We start from the raw sequence: 22,060 nt of genomic DNA on the forward strand, positions 1-22,060 counted from the left end.
CTGCGTCTAGCACGAGGAGAATGTTCGCGATGCATCTCAGTATGCAAATGCAATTTCAGGGCTTATAAAACTCCCGACTGAAGAATAATTTTTAAAATTTTGGCGTCATCTAAAAAATATCCCACGTAATAAAAAGCGGATTGGTGTTTATAAGATTGACGTAGAACTACGTCTTTCAGGAAGGGTTCCACCCAACAGAGTTTCGTGTGGTGATCTCGAAAGCGGACACGGTTTGCTGACGAGCGTCAAACGAGAATGAAATTTCTTTCTCAAGGCAGATTAAGAAGTAGTTTGAAGTAGAGTTTTCTTCACAAGAGCGCTTCTCAGGGCTAAAGACGAATGAACTTTAAAGTTTGAAGCCTCTTCAATTCAAGAAGAAGAAGATGGAATTACACCATTTCTCGTTTGGTGGTCATCGGAGCAACATCGTTGCCGGCGAGCGTCGAGCGGAGATGGATTGTCTTTCTCAAGATATGTGAAGGAGGAGTATGGAGTAGAGTTTCTTTCCACAAGGGTCCTTCTCAGGGTTACAGGCGAATGAACTGAAGTTTAAAACCAAATATGGAATGGAATGGAATGAAACCACAGTTTATAGTGTTTATGGTTTATGATCGATATCTGGGAGGAGAGAGGAACCACTGCAATTTAAGCTTCGCCATTTCTCGATAGTTTGAGATATTTGCACCAATCGATGGGAAATGTTTATACTCGCGCAGCTCAGTTCATTCTGTGTAAAAGTTGATAGTTTTTGAATGGAATGTATTGTCAGACAGTCAGTTCTCAGTATGGCCCTGCAGTACAGACGGAGCGAAGATATTTGTTTTTTGAGCGAGATGTTAGTTCACGTTGACGACATTGAACTTTCACTCACGAGTTTGAGGGGCGACAATGACTGTAATGGACTTTCAAATGGAATGAACAAACTTTCATGACGAAAATTATTAAAGAAACATTTCTTTCTATATTTAATATCCAATATGTTGTAGCATCATTAGTAAGAGGTGCTGCAACAATATTATGTCACACGCAAAAGCACGCAGATTATCTATATGCTCCTCTCATGCGACAACCGCACCACGCTTGCGAGAAAAGCTCGACAGGAAGGCAAACCGAAAATAGAGATATATGCGGCACAGCGAAGCAAAGCGAGAACAAAATTGATTGCTCGCACCAATACTAGGATCCAGCAAGAGTAGCAGCGGCACGAGGCGGTACTCGATCGGGGACTTGCTCTGCTACCTCCGGCGTGAGCAGACGGGTTGAGTCACCGGTCGTCTGTGTTTCTTTTTCTCCAAGACGGGAGATAGAAGCGTCCTTTTTGTTGAAGTATACAGCCTTTGGTGGTGATCCGACGCAGCCTGAAATGCTAGAGGAGCCACGGAATACCTGGCGGTAGAAGAATTGTGAGGTGGCGGAAATTAGCGCCTTCGATCAATTTGCTGAAGATTTGTGGTATTTTCGCAAAATGCGAGTGCAATATTGAGTGGAAGTGGCACGTGGCTAAAGGGTGGATTGGCCGATGAGTAGCTGGCTCAAGCGGCAAATTAAGCCGCGCATTTTTGGTGTTGACAAGAGTGCTGGTCGGCACTTGTGAAGAAATCACGGCACACGCGTGAATTACGATTACGGCACACGCGGTGCCCTGTGTAAAGAAGGTTCTCGCGGTGGGCTTGAAATGAGTTGGTGAGTGAGCCGGCGAGTGAATAGAAAAAAAGAAAAGTGAATAGAAATAAAAGCTGGAAAAGAAAGATAAACGCTGTGAGCAGTGAGAAGAATAAAAGAGAAAAAAAAATAGTGGGTTATATCTATGATATAACCGCAAGGTTCACGTGGAACTACCTTAGCTTAGCAATCATTCGTTTGTATTGATTAAATTCTTGATTGAATGAAACAGTTTCCAAATTCAATTGAGTTCAATATATTTGCTCTGTGAGTGAAAAAAATGAACAAATGCCGTGTAAAGTCAATTCATTTATTGTGATTGATTGTTCTTCGTTACAAGTAAATTTAATGACGGACCTTTTACGTTTGGTATGATGACTAGAACAAAATATATGTACGGAAGAATTATCAAACGTTTGATGAACCAGCCTAAGGCTGAAAATCTTTCCAATAAAGACAAAAAAAATTATCAAACGATTATTTTATTTTACATTTCCCTCTGAAGTTTACATCCGAAAAGTGTACATACTTCTCGAATCTCGAATTTGCTTGAAACTGGGAAGTTCATTCGCTTCTAGTGTCTGCACGATTTTCCCAGGTTCCTAAGTTTAGAAGATCAAGTTAGGACAGACATATTCCACTCTGCACAAAGGCAAGCGAGGACAAAAGTACTCGCAGTTTGCATTTATTTGCAGAGCCGATTTCCCCAGAAACCTCGGTTTTGAAGTCTGTGTTAGGGAAACACATTTCAATCGGAACAAAAATACCCCCGATTTGTATGAATTCGCAATGCCGATTTCCCCACGCTTCATGGATTTGAAGTCTGTGTTAGGGAAACACATTCCAGTCGGAACAAAAATACCCCCGACTTGCATGAATTTGAAATACCGATTTCTCCTGGCACCTTGGTTTAGAAATCTCTATTAGGGAACACATTTGGGTGGAAACAAAAGCTCCCCCTACTTTCGTGTGTTCTTTTTCTTCTTTTTGGCTTTAAGAGGGTTTAAACTTTTCTGTTCACTCGACTATAGGTTCTTTCGTGTGCTTGCAATGCCGATTTCGCTGCTTGGTTTTAAAGTCTGTGTTAGGGAACATTTTTCGATGAGAACAAAAGTCGCCCTACTTTCATGTATTTGCAATGCCGATTTCCCCAAGGCTGCTTGGTTTTGATGGCTGTGTTAGGAAAACCGTAAATCGGGCCAATCAAAACGATGCAGTTAGGGCGTTTAGATAACGCCTAATATTTTACAGTTATTCAATTGTTTATCTATTGAAAAACAATATTTTGTTAGTTGCGATAGATGCGTAGAAATATTCCCTATCAAGTGATGCAAACATCTCTCCTATCCAGTACGAAATGTTCGAGCTATAAGCATTCGAAATCTTTCATTTTTTCCTGCATGTTCTGTGTTCAGGTTTTCATTTTACCCTCCATATATTCCGGTTAGACGTAGTCCCACGTCAATAATAGAAAGTGAATTCGAAGAGAAGTGAAAAGGAATGAAGGGTGGGAAAGCAGTCGCTTCCGGTGAGAGAACAGAAGAGAAAGAGTGAATACAGGCAGAGAGGGTTCGAGTTCGAGTTCGAGAGAGAGAGAGAGAGAGAGAGAGAGAGATTACTACTGAAGTAGTAAAAATAATTAAATTTATAAAAAGTTATTTCAAAAATTTCTATGCATTCTGAAATAATAACCGAGGTGATGAACAACCGGCCCAGCGGTGCCAGATACAACCCCTTACAATTATTTTCGCTGGAAGAGAGCTTGTGTGAATTCAGGAGTATGTTCGGACTCATTGTTGATGATGATCAAGATGTTTTGAATTGTAGAGGCTTCAAATTTTCTCAGCTTCACCTCGAAAAAGGCCAATTCAGAAAACCGAGCTAAGCTCTCGTCTTTGTGGAAGCCCATTTGGAAAGCCTCATTGCCACTGTCTGGATAAATCGTGAATGACTCATTGATGATTTTTGTGCGATGAACAATTAAATTTTCGTCAATTCAAGCAAGGTTAAGGGTTGGGGTTAAAAGTGGCGTCAAGTTGTAGCGCATTCCAATCCGAATGTGAAGAAGGTATTTTCAGTGCTGAGAGCTGTGTTTTTTGGTGGAAAACGGAATGTGATTTTTTTTCCGCAGCGGTTAATGTCACCACTACCACAACAAACGGATTTTCTGTTTCCGTTCGGCGTGTTCTTTGGGGCGTTAGTTTTGGGAGCGTTGATGTTGTAATTTTGCTAGGAAATACTAAGAAACTACTTGGATATTCAATATTTTCAGTATTTCAATGTTGCTTTAGACAGCGAGCAATCAACAGTACATCTTAATGCTGAGGTTATGAGAGTAGTACTATATGCTTAAGTTGGCGGTTTATTGCTTCGCGAAGCGTGCACGACCCTCACTCAGTGAAGGCATCCATTCATCGGTCCTTATCAATGCTACCAAATGTTTGTAGTAAAGAATTTCGTTCTTATATTTGTATAATATTTGTTCTCGCCGGTAATAATTTCGTAGTCCTACGTTAACAATGCCATCGTGTCATCGATACCACTGATCATATATTTTTTTATTTATTTTTTTTGCGACTCGCGACATCTTGATTAACGTGTGTTTGTGACCCCTCTGAAAAAATGATTGACTACCGCTGATATAGTCGAATTGTGTTTGAGATCATAGAAGTTCAATTCGTTCTCTGGAGGAAGCCACGTCTCACAAAGGGCGATTGCATCACATCTAAAACAGTGAATTACAAATTTGAATGAGTCTAATTTAGGCAACATGCTTCTGCAGTTCTACTGAATAACAATGATTGAATTCTTGGTCTGTTGTGCTGAACTATCCATCAAAAGATATAAACGAAGTAAGGCAAGCTAATTTCTCTTTCAAGAAGGTCATCAATGCTGGGAGTAGGCATAAAATGATCGTCTTAAGAGGCTCACCAATATTTAGAGCATTCAACCCTCCTATACTTGCACATACGGTCTCACAGACCGAGAATCAATAATTTAGTTAGAGAAGGCTGAATCAAATGATTTTTAAAACTGCATTAAGAACACATATTTTAATTTTTTTTTTCATTCAATTACATCTTTTTCATCTAATAAATACCAATAAGGCCTAAAAATACACAATAGCAATATGTATTATAGAGCCTCGCACAGTCTGTGATACCAAAAACGAGGGTTAAAATGCTATCTACAAGATCAGAATACGCCAACATCTCAGGTTGAGGATGTTGTTCAGATTGAAAAAAAAGCTTTGTTGATGGAAGTAGTTCAGGAAGGTTGGTTCAATTCAGAACTTTGTGTGTAGGCTTCAGGTTGAAAGAGAAACCAGGAGGTATTGGTAGAAAAAACTGAAAAAAACTGTAGATCTGTATCAAAAAACTAACGGAAGAAATTAAAAGAAAGGTTCATTTTCATTTTGAATTTATTTTTGTTATTCATGGGTATATCAACATATCAACACAACAAAATAAATCATAAAAAATTATAGGAGTTTGTGTCCAAAACACGACCATTTTGTTGACGTAGAACTACGCTGTTATTTTGTTCAAGTCGCTTGTTAATAACTTCGGATATTATTTTACACACACACTTATCTCCGCTTTGCGCTCTTTTCAACAGAAGCCCTTTCTTTTGATATTTCTGATTTCGATTCGCTTGTCATCCTTGGTGGAGATAGTTTTGCTACTGTCATGCGAAACGAAATGACACACGAAATTCCTGATGAATTATTTTCTTGGTGAGCCGATGATAGGTTAGGTTGATGATTCCCCTCACAATTGAACCTTAATGAAATGGCGTCAGTTTGATGTAATGATTACAATGCCAGAGACATCAGCGAGTAAGTAATTTGGTCGCGTCCACAGCTCAAACGAAGACATGTGATGACGCAAAACAAGCGATGTTCATTGTTACGTATCTAGAACGAAACTGAAAGTTTACCTCAGCCAGATCCAATAATTATGCTCCAGACAAATATTCCCCTTCGTTCTTCTTCTTTTATTTGTTCACGATGACTTTCAATCATTTCCCTTCGTTGATCGCCGATAAGTTGCTCGTTATTGACAGCATGGGTAGGGAAGATCACAAATGAGCAGAACAAATGTGTGGGAAAATGGAAATGCTTCTAGTTATCATCAATTTAAACAATTTACATATTGGGGATTGTAATATATAGCATAAAAACAAATCTTAGGGAATTTTCGATTCGTTTGGTATTGTGAATCGTCTAAATCCGATCGCGGCAAAAATAGTTATTAACGTTAACTTTATTTCATAAAAACGTGACCTGTTTTCCGATTTGGCACCCTCAATGAAAGACGTAATTCTACGTTAAAAGGCTTCCTTATGATTCTCTAAACTGTATGATATTTCTAAATGATTTTGTTGAACTTTGTCTTCATGTTCTAACAAATGAAAAAATAGCATATGGTTCAACATTTTCATATAAATCAAGATATCTTCATGACTCAACGAAAAAATACTGGACTAATCATTTTCGACATGGAACAATCTTATCAAATTATGAGAAGTGAGTATATTATGGTGGTTCAATGGAAATATTGTCTTCTAGAGTGATACTAACCTTTGCTGAATTATTTTCTTCCTCATTCACCTAAACATAACTCAATGGGCCTGATTCTCGAATACACTTCACAGTGGAAACGAAATAAACGGCACGCCATTGAACTACGTTTTACGGGTTAGTGAAGTGTCGAAGATAATGATGAGTTTTCAGGCAGAATGAGCACTTTTCAAATAAAAAATCATTAATGAAAATTTACTTCTTCGTATCAAACTGGTATTCAATGTGAGTGGAAAACTTTGTTTTCTTCATATGATATAATAATCTCATACAAAAATTTAATCTGAAGATAATTTGATATTATAATGATAAATTTAGTGGGAAACTAATCTCGCATCCAGATGTCGACACCGTACCGTTGTCATCGCGAATGCGTTTCATACCGTTTCCACCGTGAAGTGTATTCGTAGTGTATTCGAGAATCAGGCCCAATATATATTTTTCCTGCAACTACCCCGACTATATGGTACTCTCCGTTTCTCTTCCGCAGAAATGAACTCCACCGATGGAAGCAGCGCAACGGCTCTGCCCGTTCAGATGCGCACCACTTCCGGCCTGATAGCGACTTTGGTGACGGTGCTGCTCATCTTCACGTCGACGCTTTTGTAGACGAACTTTCGGCAGTACACCGAATTCGAGATTCGTGATCGATATTTGCATATACATTTTGTCCATAATAAATATTAAAACAAGAAAAAAAAAATCGGCTTGAAGAGGAGAGACGAACGAAAACAAAAACTACTAACGTGTATGTGATGAACATGTATGTTCGCTAAAATGGTGTGTAGATATCGTAGAATTCGCGTCGTTGTGTTGCAGCAAAAGAGGGATGGGACTGTAACTCCTGAAACAGGGGGAATGCTTGTGATTCGGAAAAAATGTATCTATTAAAAAAACCAAACCAACAGCAGCGTACTCAGCAAACAAATGCTCTGTCTCCAGTAGTCGTACATAAGTGTTGAATTGTGCTAGTTTTATGGATTACCGTCTAGTGTTTAAGTTTGTCGCAGTCATTGTTTTACTAATAACAAGATTTCATTGTTTGTTTAACCCCTCGAAACCAAAGTTAATATAATATAACTACAACAACATCAACAAAAAAACATCTCGAAACCAAAAATTGAACAACCAAAAATTCGAACCGTACGCTAAATAGTCATTCGGGAGTAAGTAGTTAAATGTTTTTTATATAGATTTTTTTATATGTGTACAACGGAACTCATCTCATCAAGCTATCTTACCACCAAAGACGAGATCTGTTTCCTGCGATAACAGAAATGAAAACCGAACCGATTGCGTTCAAACGAGAGATTCGCGAAAATGACAACTGAAATTTACAGAGAACGAAAAAAAGAGAAACCAATTATTGACGTATTTTACAACACTAGGAGGATGGAAAAATATGATGCCTTAAGAAATATTATATTAAACACTTTTTTAAGCCACTCAAGAATTGAGAATGAGAGGAATAAAGAAAAAAATACACACATGAATGAAATTACCAGAAGAAAGAAATATTACTAAGTAAACAAACGCGCGGTGATAATTTTCAAAAAATTGTCTCGCTTAGTGTTCTAAATCGATGCGAAGTAAAGAGAGGAACTAAAATGAAGAACAAACATATGCAACTATATAGTCATAAATTTATATATTTAAAAAAACACTAATTTAAGCAACAACAGAAACCAAACAAGAAAAACTAAGAAACAATTAGCGAGTCGCCTGTTTCCATCGGATGAAATTTGCAGTCAGTTCTGTCAGCAGAACACTTATTTTTCGGTTTTTTCTAACGTGGCAGGACAAGCGAGAACGGTATCAGAAATAAACGATGGAGGATAATCGAACCGAGGAAAGTATGGGTTATTCATTTTCAATATCACACACCTCGACATATTCCTTGTTTTAGTTAGCTTTAGTTAGTGGAATTTGTTACACCAGTGACGCGTTACGCGAGTGACTGATAATCTCTGTTTTCAGACCGCAGTTTATCCTGATTCTAACTTTTCACACTATAAACTATCCAATCCACTATAATCGAAGGGGAACCACCTTCTAAAGGCGACCCATTTGGCCGCGAAAATCATGCTGCTCGGACATCTGTCGTACAGTGATCAGCACAAGGAAAATTTCACCCCCAATATAAATCAAATTAATTATTCTCCAAAACTATTATTTAATACTTTTTATGGTTCATAAAAATAAAACTCCAAAGCTCATTTTGCCATAAAAACATCGTTGACTCTAAATTAAAAATATGAAAGTAACAAACGGTTTCATTGATACTAAGTTCAATTAGCATGATATAAGAAGTTCATGTTTTCAACAAAAAATGAACGAAAACCAATCAGAACAAAAATTTCAGTAATTATTATTACCTCCTTTGGCCCCGAACAGGTTTCGGAGATACTGTGGGTCCGAATCGTACCAAGTCTTCTGCAGAGTTGCAGAATAGGTTTATTTGATTGTTAAACCTGTTTTGTGCACCTAGTTGTGGAGTGTAGCCCAAACATTTTCAATTGGTTTCAAATCAGTGCTATGCACGGTGGGAATCGCTGGTCATCAGGCAAAAAACTAAAATTGTGTCAGCTGTTTTGTATTTTTTTTTCCTTTCTTGGCATAATATTCATGTACATGAATGTACCAAATGTACCAAATTTGAGCGCAATATCATAGAATCCGATTTTTGATGACTTTTTTGAGCTTGGCATATTGACGTTTTTTGACAATTTTTGAAAAGAAAGTAAAAAAAAGTTGCTTTGAAAAGCTCTGCAGCTTCAATGATAGCTTGGATGTTTTTTGCGTCAGAGGAAAAGCTGTTCGAAAAACTATACAAAAAAAAACTCTTTCATTAGATAATGTAAAATTTAATCATAGGAGACCTGGCAAAAAAGTAATATGAAAAAGTGATTTTTGGTAGAAAACCAGCTTCAAAGTTTTGTCGCCGCAGTCCGCCACGGTTGTGACTACATACAAAGTTTAGGTAAAACATAACCTTTCAAATGTACACTGTCCGCCGTAGCACAAAACTGCGCGAATTGTCGTTTTAGTGAAAAAACGATAGCAAATGTTTTTTTACATTCTTTTTTTTAATATTGAAAATTTATCTAGGGTTTAATTAAATCGAAATCATAATGATCCACCGATGAAAATATTCGTATCACTGTAATCTGTAGAGGATAAAATATAAATATAGGCTAAATAACACAAAATTTATCATTAAACGTTTTACAAAGGTGCGTGATTGAAGAAGGAATAAAAGTAAGGTAGTTTCAAATAAATAAGGTTTCAAATATTCACGGAATCTAAATCTTCAGTTTCATTTGCAACGTTGTGTGATTCAAGTGTCATTGTTTCCACGATTCGTTCAAAATAGATATCAGCTATATTTAGAAAATCAAATTCATCATTTCGTCGAGTTTTATTATGGAGCATTTAACTTCAACGGTACAACACAAATCAAAGTCCAGTAAGTTGTTTATTCGCGGTTTGATACATGTATTTTGATGTCCTCTTTTAAGATAACAAGCCTTTTCTTATTGAACAGCTCTATCTTTGATTCATCCGCTGATCATCGATCGCTTTCTAGCAAAATAACTTCTTAGATCACGTTCTGCGGGAAGTTGTGCGTGGATCTTTTTTGTTCTAGCGAATGATCGAATTGTCCGATCGTGTATCACTTTTGTGTTTTAATCTTCCCGGTCGATTACCAACTCTTCAAAACTGTTGATGTTGCAGAATAATTTTCTAAACTGCTCCACGAATTACTGCATACTATTCATCCATTTTCCGTTGAGATTCGTGACCTTTGAAGGCACGCACAATAAAATTTCGAACCTGCATACAAATTCGGTGTCCGGCCATTTTTTATAGCTTAAAAAAAATAACAAGGAGTTGGTTTTAGGGCTCTACAATTTATGTTTGTGATATATGCAAATAATGAAGTGCCAAATCCGAGAGGTGAACCAATGATTAATGCACAGTAAAATATGATTGAAGTAGTGAATTTCTTTATATCATACCATGAAAACTACGATTTTAGAACAAAATGTTCAAATGTATTTTATTTTTATTTTTTTGGAACTCAAATCAACGGAGTTTTAAAGAAAAATGAACTTTGGAGTTACCATTCATTCAAAACAAAAAAGTAATTCTAACTGATATGTTTTTTTTTATATTTTAACTTATTGGGGATCGATTTATTTTTGTGCTGGTCACGTAACCGAAGAGCAGGCGTATATCCAACCCTCCTTTGACCCGAGAGGAATACCTCGAAAATGATCAAGCGCCCAATGCGATTGGTTCAATCACTTAGCTACTACTGAGCACCTGTAGGCGCTATTTAAATCAACCACCAGACCAGTGGCTTCCATTGTGTTCAATATTTAACAATATTGCAAAGAATGAAACCAAACATATGCAACTAGGAGACTCCAACTTTTGGCTTTAAAGCTTTACCATGATGTACATTTTATTCACGGGTTTTCATTTACGACGAAGTTATAGCCTTTCAAATATCACTAAAAACGATATTGCACATCACTTCTCCTTTTTTCGGGACGAATTTAATACAAAGAATCCATATACGAGGTCTGTTCGAAGAGTATCGCGACTTTTGAATTTCACACCTACCCAGGTAACCATAAGCATTAACTTTTAGCTCTATTGTAGCACTAATTCAGCATCTCTAATGGCAAATGGCAGTATATCTGCTTTTTTGATGCTTATAGGCCTTATATCAACTCTATTAATGCATATGAACATTAATCAAAATAAGCATTAATGGAAGTCCTATATGCGCATTTAATGCTACCATATAATGCTTACAAGCATTAAGATAAAACATATGAAAATAAGCCTGAATGAAAGCCCTATATACGCATTTAGTGCTATCATATAATGCTTAAAAGAATTAGGATAAAACATTCATGCATTCAGCATTAGATATCTGGATGTAAGTGTTTGTCTCTAAATAAATATAACATGGATATTTTAGGCCAAAAATATGCTTCGAAGGCGGCCAGCAAAACCCGCTCATACATGATCCTTTTGAGCAGGTACCTGAGTGGTTGTTTTAATATGACTATTTTCAACTCATTCATGTATATCAACAGTGGTCCAGATAGCAAAGGCACAACAGAGAAACACACATGTTGCAGAAGTGTACCCCGGTTCGAATCTCATAAGGTAATTTTCATATAATAATTATTTCTCATTCCAAACAGTGTGCCGTATATCCAAATAAAGAAGAATACAATTATAACCTCAATAACAACTTGCAAATATGGTCATGGGTGGACCCATGAAATGTATATGATTTTTTTTTTGTTTTTACTGTCGATTAATTCAAATGGCTTTTTTCCTAGAAAAAAAAGGAAAATAACATCTTGACGTTTTTATAACATCATATTTAAGCATGAATGATGCTTATTTAAGCCTGCCATCACAATTGATGTTTTGAGATAGCCATAAGTAAGCTTTAGCAATGCTCATTTAAAGCTGTAACTTTAGCATTGAAAGAGCCCTATATTTCGCCTTTTCGGCATTATTTTTGGTTTATAGCGCTTGATTCAGCTTTATTCAGTATTCTATATGTGGATACAGTGCTGATTTAAGACCATTTCTAAGTGCTTACTGGTTACCTGGGTATCCCTCGATTTACACTGAAGATGAAAACAAAGCCGTGTAAAATAAAATCCCTGATTTTTCTATGTAAAACCGGGCAAAACGAGATAAACTCCCCAAATGTTTCTATTTAGTCATTCTTTTAAGTAAAACGAAGGTAAAACATCTTGAGAATCCACCCATTGAAAAGATTATTCAAGAACCCAGATATGGATTATTCACTTTCAGGAACTACCAGTCTTTTGTTTTTGATTGATATGATGACACTTTCTTCAAAAGAGCTTTCCTGATGCGATCCAGGTTCAACAGTCGACGAATTCGGAAAGAGCTTAGATCGAGGAATTTTCTATTGAAATCTGTAATTAATATTTGCGCCAAACCTTTATAGATCTCTTCGTATTGACTTGAACATCTGTTAATATCTCGCTGGAAATGAAGAGCTCGTTCAATATTACCAACTCAAACCCCACGTTGATGGTTCTTTGCTGTGAACGTAACTGGTTCAGATTGATCTTCATCATAATGATTATCTTCGCCTGGTTTGTGTGTTTCATGGATCATGTGAATTAAATCCTTTTCATTTAGTTCGTCATCAGTAAATATTTCCGAAATATCAGGTTGAGCAAATCTTCAAAGCCTTCTCCTCCTATAGAATGAGTTAACTTGGTGTTCTGGGAATACCGTTCTGAATCATATTTCGGACGCTTAAGGCATATGATGCAGAAAACATATCTAAACTGTATGCACAGGTATTATTTGGTTGATATTTTTAATAAATTAGTTCAATACGCTTTTAAGCTTTTTACTCTGGTACCTATTTGATTGAAAACATAAAAAAAATCATCGAATGAAATTCTTTTCAAATGAAGCGAATAAAAATCAAACTTCGGACACTAAATCAAATTTCGGACAAATTGAATTCAAATTTCGGACACTTTATTTCGTAATTTTTTGGACGAAAATAACATTTCACTTGAATATATTTTATAGTCAACTGCGAAACATTTACCAAGCAATCACAGTAAACTGTTAACGAAACACGGGAGAAATTTAAATATTTATGAACGGGTAAATTCTACGTGTTCACGCTAAGGAAACATCAAACACAAACGATAGTGAGTAGTGTTGATAGATTTTTGTCGATTATGTTATAATTCAAATGTAGTTCTCATGTGAAATGATAGTGAAACCAAGGGATTGTTCTAAAGAAGCAATTGAGCTTGAGCTTGAGCTTGGGTAGACTGTACACTTCGTAGTTGCTCTCCGTGATTGACCAGAACCAACCAAATTGCACAAAGAACACACAGAATGACGCTTGGGACTAGCAAATCATTCTCGTTGTGCAATTTTCGGTGATTCGAGCTTTAAATGGTCAATAACGACGCCGGCCACGTCCTTACAGTCACCGGGGGAAGGGAAGGAATGTTAGTATGATATTCGCCGCCCGAAGGCCAGAAGGGTCGCCTCTATAGCGTGGTTCCCTAGCGTTTATCATGGGAGGGATAGTTGTTAGTGGGGAGAGGTAAAAATCAGGATTCACTGAGGTAAGTGATGTGATTATGTAAACGCGAACTATCGACCACTCGACGAAACAAAAATCCGAAAACAGCATGTTTTACAATACGCGGCAAAGATTATGGTATCCTGAGAAGGAAAACCTGTCAGATAGATTGGTCCGGCTTTTATTCTAGTATTCATCGCACTTACTTTTTTTTCGAAATTCAATCACTCCGGCGGAGATTGACCTGTGGGGAACCTAAGAAGGTAGGTAACCGAGAGAATTCCTGTAGAGCCAATCGAGTCGGCAATATGTTCCATTAATAATCACGCCTATTCTGTATCGAACTTCAATCGCGACGACGGAGTGTTATTTTTGGGAAACCTGACAAGATCACCGAGAAAATACCTTCCGTTAAATTGAACCATATTGTGGGAGAGAGCATTAATCGTACATTTTTGGAAGAATATGAACGAAATTGGGAATCCTAGTGTTTCGAATTAATTGCAGCTTCGTTGAATCGGATTATCTGTTACATAGCTTTGACTCAACTGCTGAAAATCTTTGTATTCTCTTTTCACGATAAAAAGGAAAACCGGGGGAGACTGACGGAGAGAAATGTAAAATGTAATTGAAGGTTGTGGTAAAATGAGAGTCATGAACGAGGGCATATTTTTCATGTTTAATACGTGAGCCACAAACTCAATTCATTCTCTGGATTATTGTTGGTTCGAGTGGTCGATTTTCTAAAGGAAAAAAAACAACATGATTACTACACATATGATTTATGATTTTAAATAGTAATTTCGAATTTTATCATAAGTACTTATCTTGCTATGTATGACACACACTAACAAATGTTAGGCCAGCGATGTATTTAATTACTCATCGCGAATAACAAATGAATAAAAAATCACGGATAACAAACGAAATAAAAAAAATGTGCACAAAAACACCAAATATAATCACAGACAAATCTGCCCCTATTAAAATTATATTTAAGAATTCGGCTCCTTTAAACTTAAGTAACTGAGCCTGTAAAAATAAACGAATTAATAAAAAAAATCTGCCCCTGCGCGACTCTTCCCTGCCTGTAAAAAAGTCCCGTTAGTAACAGTGCATCCACGCCAAAGGAACGAGCAAACAAACACTTGCGTAAACACGCCAGAATGACACATCACTGCTTTTAATAGTATTAATGATGATTCACTCGTGCATACGATGAATATAAGCCTTCTGTTATTTACGAATTTACAACAAACTCGCAGTATAAACTCGGATTGTTCTAAAGAAGCAATTGTGATATTAATTTGATATTTATATCATCAGTGCATGAAGCATTTCAAGATATTAGAACAAAGTGTCCGGAATATGATGTTGTCCGAAATATGATTCAGAACGGTATTCATGTTCTAATGGAAATTGTTCGCTTCCCTTTTCAACCGATACTGGTCATATTGCTTTCCAGCAGGCATTGAGCGTTGATGGTGTGTATGACACCAGTGTATGACAATCAAACACGTTTAACGCAATCTAAGATTGCAAATTTCTTCCAAACACCCATAAGAGGCAATAATTCGTCATTCTCCATTTATTGCAAAGTGTACTTCCATGTTTGCTTGATATGAAGTGCTTTAAATGTTAGTTTTATCCCTTGGTCTAAGGGCTGTAATAACGAAGTCGTATTTTTTGATAAAAAAGAACTTTCTCATTTTCGTGTTGTAAATATGGAGGGTGGCCAGTGGATTATCAATTAATAGCGTTTGAAGGCAGCTCTTTTCTACTTAAATACGTCAAGAGATATCTGGGACAAAAAATTTATGAAACCATTCCTTGAATGTCACGGCTGTGACCTATGCTTTCTTATTAGTCATCCAATAAATAGGAAGATTTTTTATATCTACTCCTATGAATGAACGCGGATTTTTAGATTTGTTTATGACCAATAGCATTGCAACAGAAAAGAATTGTTATACAACTTTCTGCTACTTTATGTTCACTGACTGATTTGTGAGCTTTGGCAAAATATGTTCTTTCAGGCATTTTTTTCTTCAGAACAACCTGGACTCGTAAGCGTTAAAGACCTGACAAGAAGTATAAAAGTCGGTGGCAATTAGTTGGCCGACGTGAACTGATTTTGAAGGGTTTCATAAATCCTTAACCCTTTCTCTAAGGTAGTGTGCTCCGTCGGAGTGCTACCACTGAACGGAGCACTGCGCCGAAAAGTATGCATGATGTCGTCTATAGACGACGCTCGTAGCGAAAGGGTTTAAGCCTTATTTGTAATTGCATAGATAGCAACTGGGATCTAAAGATTCCAAAGAAGGCTATCAAATTGATAACTTACCAGTTCTAATACAAAAATTCGCACTCGTCGTCAAAAATATCAGTTGTTTTGCTTACTTTCACATGTACTACACTGTATTCCGTAAATATAAATACAGCTATACGGGAAGTCCCCCGTTATCACCATCAGTTATGCCAAATGAATGGAAGACACAATGTTTTCAATGAAATGTGTGTATCCGAATACTCAATTATAAATAAATTTTCATAAGTTTTTCAAACTTTGTTAATTTATAAATCGAGTAAAGCGAAAACGTGTAAGACAGGAAACGTGTAAATAGGGGGATATGTGTATTCGATTTTTTTTTGTGGCGTTACGTTGACATCTATGTCTCTCATTTATACTGATAAGTTCAACCATTTTGAATGTAATGTTTGATAGATTCTTCGTTTGCACGTGTTTTGGCTCTTTTTAGGAAGAATCTGTATCAAATTTTCGTGACAAAAACAAAACTAAGTGCGCGAATGCATTCTTGATGTTGACTGTGGAGAAGCTAGCTTGGACTGAAGCAATGTTCATCGGTGGTATAAAACGTTCTCAGAAAGCCGAAAAGGTGTGAACGACGAAAAGCGTGCCGAACGCCTGAGCAGGTCAACAACAGACGGAAGCATTGAAAAAGTGAACAAAATAATATTGGCTAATCGTCGAATTACCGTTAGAAAAGTTGCTGAGGATATAAATATATCGATCGGCTTGTGCCATTCGATTTTTACCAAAAAATTGGCATAAAACGGATCTTCGCGAAACTGGTAGCAAAATTACTCTATTTAAAAAAACAGGAACGCCAACAGAATATTGCCTTTTCTTGGGTATTTAAACACTCCTATACTCGCGCATTGGTCTGTCAGACCGAGAAATCAATAATTCGTTCATTTCTCAGAAAATATCAACACTACGACTTTGCGTTTCTCTCTAGCTTCGTGATTCGTCGTTCGTCATCGTTTAGCGTATCGCATATGTTGGTACAAAGGGGACGTGTGCCACTTTTTGAACACTTTCGGTCTGACACACCGACGCGAGTATAGGAGTAACTTTTTTGCATAATATATAATGCATAAGATCATTACCGGACTATTCTTATTTGTTTTCAGTCCCTTTTTGTAACTGCATTGAACGGATCCATATATTAACTATTCGTCGATATATTCGTCGTTAGATTCATACGCTCAAAAGCAAAATATAAATGTTTGACTTTCGTACAGTTATTCGCAAAATATAATGGTCATACATATACAGACTTTTGAAAGAATTTCATTTGTGGAAGAATTGTAAACAGTAAACTATAAACTAATCGGTGGCTTATGGTAATTTTTAACAGTTACAGTTTCGGGGATATTTTTTTATAATGAAAAATATCAACAAAAAAACAAGAGAAAGAAAGGGAAGTTCCTGGAAATCCTTTTATATAATCTTTTTATGCCCTATCTATAAAAAGGTATTAATTCTTAGTTTACCAAGAATACAGAGACAAAGAATATTAGAAATATGCGAACTTTATATTCCAGAACCTTTATCATCTGGAAGGTCAGTATACATTCTTCTCTCCGAAAAAAGACCCGAAAACACGCAACAACTGCATGAAATGAAAATAAATATGTTTGTTTCGAGCATGCAGTTATGCTAGGTTCTGATTCTTACTCCAATGAAACCACAATCAATTAATACGATTTTATATTATTTTATAGCTCTTTATACTTCTATGAATTATATTCAGTTGCTTACTTTCAATGAATAACAAATTGAAAATTCAAATTTCGTTATTTGTGTTGGAGTATCAAAAATTACTCTATTTTGAGGAAGCTGAATTAGATGACTATTAAAACATAATAAAGACGAAGAAAACATATTTTTGGGGTTTTTTCATTTAATCATACCCTCTTCTTAAAATAAATGCCAATAAAGCCTGAAGAATACACAATGGCAACATTACAGAGAAGTTCAATTTTCGGTCTGTGACACCGTGCGCGAGTATACGTGTTATGATTTTGCACGCGAGTACAGGAGGGTTAAAGAACAGCACTCAACACAGAAAAACTTCATTTCTGTTATGCGCGAAGAACATAAACAAACTAAAGCGCACAAGGGCTTTCTGCATAGTAATCATGTGGACAAACCAACATCAGTGCATCGGACAAACCATGATCAGAAATGGGGTCATCGAGATGCATCAATTACATGGATAAAATAAATAAATCTGATACAAATGGTGTGCAAGCATGATGTTTACAATATTTGCAAATGTTATAAACCAGAAAAAACCTGGATGCGTACCAAATAATCATCTGGCGATTGATTCAAAGCTAGCTCAAATAAGGACGCATTGCCACTAATAGAAGGTGGACTTTATATACCTTTAAAATATGTGAATCCGTAAAAATATTCTATAAACTGTGAATCAAGAAAAATACATTTTTTATATGTTTGGTAACATTTGCATACCTGATTTTACACAGGTACGCTGAACTAAAGTAAATATTCAAAAAAAGTGGACGAACCAAGTTCATGTTTTCGACTGGACAACCCGACATTATTTACCTTATTAAGAATTCATCCGTTGACGGTGCAACAATGAAACTTTGTTCGGTGAACCACCGGTTGTATTATCTCCGTGTACAAGATTCGACTTCTTCATTTTGCTAGTCGTTATGGTTTGTTGCATTCCTCATATTGGGTAAACGTGTTTCGAATTAGACATAATAAATGGAAGTGATATACCATTTTGGTCGCAAACTCAATATAACGAGAAGGTTGATCGCCGCTTGAATTACCCTTCTCTGAATCACTCAGACGGTATTTAATGCCGCTTTTAACACACGGGTTATAATTGATTTAAAGATACCTAGCTCTTTGGCGATGAAATACTTTTTTTTATTGGGCGTGTACACATTTTCATCATACCTTTTTACTAGTTGTTCGAAGCCTTCACCATAACCACTAGATTTGTTGTGCTTCAAATTTCACAGGCGGTAGACTCGTGGATCCAGTCTTATGAGTCTTAATGCTTGTATAGTTTTTGCGGCGAAAATTAACAGAGATTGAGTATAGGTTTAGGTTGACTGGACACATCGTAGTTGTTCTCCGTGGTTGAAATGAATGAACGAATTTGCGCAAAAAACACTCTAGAATGCGTTTGTGAGTAACAATCCCTTCTCATTGTACAAATTTCGATGATTTAAACCTTAAGGCGGCATTCCATCTATTCGGCTTGCTACATGCTACAAGCCAATAATAAACGACAATGGAAATGGTACTTGCGCAATTTTTTATTTTGTTTCCACCTGAACCACTACACAGTATGCGAACGGTCACTGCTTCAATATATCTGTTCTGATGTTATTGTTTTTATGATCAAATATTCTAGTGTTCCATTATTGTGGTGAGTTATGATAATCGTCAATAAAAGACGTAGATGCTCCAACATGTCGTGCATGTCGTGCTATACACGCCGCATCGATCCGCAAACCATTGAATAAAGTCAACATAGCTCGAAAAGATCAATTACGTCGTAAAAAAAGACACTCCAATAAGCAAAAACCGTTTACTTGTAGTATGTAGCAAGTTGAACAGATGGAATTCCGCCTTTCAACACTAGGGCAACATGTAGCATGCGACTTTTACGACTTTTACTTTACTTTTTTTTTTCTTTTTTTTTTGCAACACATTGTCTTTTCATCGAAACAACTTCAACCCTTCTACGTGTCTAAAAGTCTTTTAACCGACAGCCAACGGATCGGCGCGCCTTGCCGTTCAGTGGTGTCTAATTGAAATCCCGTTCTATGTATAGTCCAACTTTCCAATTTCGACTAGATGACTGTGTTTTTCTTATGACGTTAGTCTCTTGTTTTCAATCGTTACTAAAAATACAAAAAAATATCAGAAATCGTCTGATAAAATCATCTATCATATTAATCTACGAACTAATGGATTTTGCTATAGTCTGGAAGTGGTCGATATCGTATTGTATGATGTTTTTTTTGTTTTGTTGGACTTTGCTTTCCTCAAATTTTCCGTCAATTTCATCCTTGATACTCCTCCTTGAGCCGATACATACAGTGGTAGACATTCGTTTAGCCTCACCATATTTTTCCTCAATTCTTTGTACAGTTTTGTTCATAAAATACTATTATTGTTTATTTTCATCGAATTCGTTCTAAACAAAAAGTATGAAATCACTTTTTGTTTTCTAAGTAATTCAAATATGTGGAATCAGGGAGGACTTTCGTTTAGCCGCATCCTAAAATTTCAATAAAAGAAAATTTGTTTGGCACATTTCGAGTCCAATCGGTAGCTAATATTTAGTATGCCCACCTCCATTTCGGATCACTTTGAAAACTCGATTTGGCATCGAGTCAGACAGCTTTTAAAGTGTTGCCATATTGATTATAGCCCAACATTCCTGAATTACTGCCTTGAGACTGGAAATGCTGTCAAATTGTCATCCGTTTGCATAGACCATCTCGGCCAAGATTCTCCATAGGTTCTCTATGGGATTGCAATCGACTGTCAGCAGGTCATTCAAGGAGCGGAATGTCCTTCTCGGCAAACCATGCCTTCGATTGCTTGGAATCGTGGATGCATAATCCTGCTGAAAAAAACGACATCCTCGGTAGCGTTATTCTCAATATGGCCAATCAAAACGTCCTCCAGTAATTGAAGATACTTTTCGGAGTTCATTTGGGTGAAAATGAAACAAATGGGAAGCTTGCTATGATAGGAAACGGCTCCCCACACTGTCAAACTTCCGCCCCCAAAGTTTCGCGTCGATTTCACGACATGCCGTTGACTCAAATTGTACCAATAGCAACTGTAACAGTCCGGACCATCCAAATTGAACTTTTTTCGCCGGAAAATACAACATTTCTCCGTTCTAGTTTCCATTCTATGTATTGCCGGGAGAAAATGAGATGGTTCTGCTTATGGGTGGCGGTCAGTTTCGGCTTCCCTTGAGGTTTCTTCCACATGATGTTTGGTGACTCATTGAAGATGCGCGCAATATGCCTCTTCGTTACTGGAATAACCGATTCTTCCTTAATGTATGAGCAGGACATCGTTTCCTGGTTGCTTCGTGTCTTATTCGACCTTTAAGACGCAAAGTAACTTTGGTGTTTCCATTTGTTGGTCGTTATATCCCATATTTCTGGCACTATTCGAAGAAATTCCGTACCACTTTCTCAGATCGACCAATTTTTGTTACGATCGAGCGATTAGAAAACTTTTGTTCACTGAATATCTTTATTATTTTCCACCCCTCTTCCGTCAATAGAATACCTTTCGCAATTCCATTTCCATTCAATTGTGTAGCTTTGCAGAAAATCTGTAATTCTGTACACTCAATTTATATTCAAGTGTGCAAGTATTGGTGACTACTGTAGCCGTTTAGTATAAATTAAACACAAGAATACACAACACTTACATGCATTGAATTAAAACTTAAATCTAGAATTAAATAAGTAAAAATTATAACTGTTCTACATACAACGGTACACAAAATTGAGTATCTCTTGTCACTACACTACCACAAATAATAGTTATAACATAGATAACACAAACGAAAAGGAAACACTTAGAAAGGCATGCAGGAACAGACTGAAATGAAACATTGCTACTAATATACACCAATAAAATTGCCGGCCAAGCTAGTAGCCAACCGATCTTGGACAAATATAGAAGTGTTGAAACTTTGTACCACAGTCGTAAAATACATTAAAGGCAATATTTTTTATACGAGAAAGGAAGTTTTTTCGGTAATTTACGGAATCTGGATTTTGTGATTCCGTACGTGAAATTAAGTGCAAAAGTTCTACGTATCAGATTTGGAGTTAGAAAGAAAACGGAGGGTTGTGAACGCGATAATTGGAGCGTGTAATTGCTGGATTGTGGATTCCTGCTTTCTCCCAGCCAACGAATCAAGGAGAAGGTAAACATTTTGTGGTGCCGTGACCAGGATCAGCGGCTGGAGAAGGTCATTGAAATCGGTGGGACATTGTTCGGAGGAATAATAGAGGCTGTAGGCCAACGGAGCAACGGATTTGCTGTTGTAAGGCTCATCGACTGAGGACTTCACTCTCTCCTGCAACAACGGAAAGCTTATACCATCATCATATGCTATTCGCCCTTCTGTCACACGGGAATAGTCGCGCAACAACGGATAGTAATCGTGATAGCAGTTGGAAAAAATAATACAAGGCCTATATTTCTCAGGCCACAGGTGAGTGGCTTTCCAATTTGTTCGCGCAAACTTTCTGGTGCTTTTGAGTTTTTTTTTGTTGCATATAAACTTGAAACGATTGCCGCTTGTGACGTCACACGACTCCATATTGCAACACTCGATAAGTTGTTTACTTGGAGA

General features: G+C 36.8%; 1 protein-coding gene across 2 annotated transcripts in view; it reads left to right on the forward strand.

Moving 5' to 3' along the window:
* Positions 1–8,097, forward strand: part of LOC129765190 (uncharacterized) — a 281,230-nt gene extending 273,133 nt beyond the window's left edge. For both annotated transcript variants that reach the window (XM_055765197.1, XM_055765198.1), the window contains one exon: positions 6,735–8,097. In XM_055765197.1, the coding sequence (XP_055621172.1) occupies positions 6,735–6,853 (119 nt within the window). In that variant the 3' untranslated portion in view covers positions 6,854–8,097. The remainder of the gene's footprint in view (positions 1–6,734) is intronic.
* The last annotated feature ends 13,963 nt before the right edge of the window (positions 8,098–22,060 follow it).

This window comes from Toxorhynchites rutilus, chromosome 2 (genome assembly GCF_029784135.1).
Source record: "Toxorhynchites rutilus septentrionalis strain SRP chromosome 2, ASM2978413v1, whole genome shotgun sequence".
NCBI classification, from domain to species: domain Eukaryota; kingdom Metazoa; phylum Arthropoda; class Insecta; order Diptera; family Culicidae; genus Toxorhynchites; species Toxorhynchites rutilus.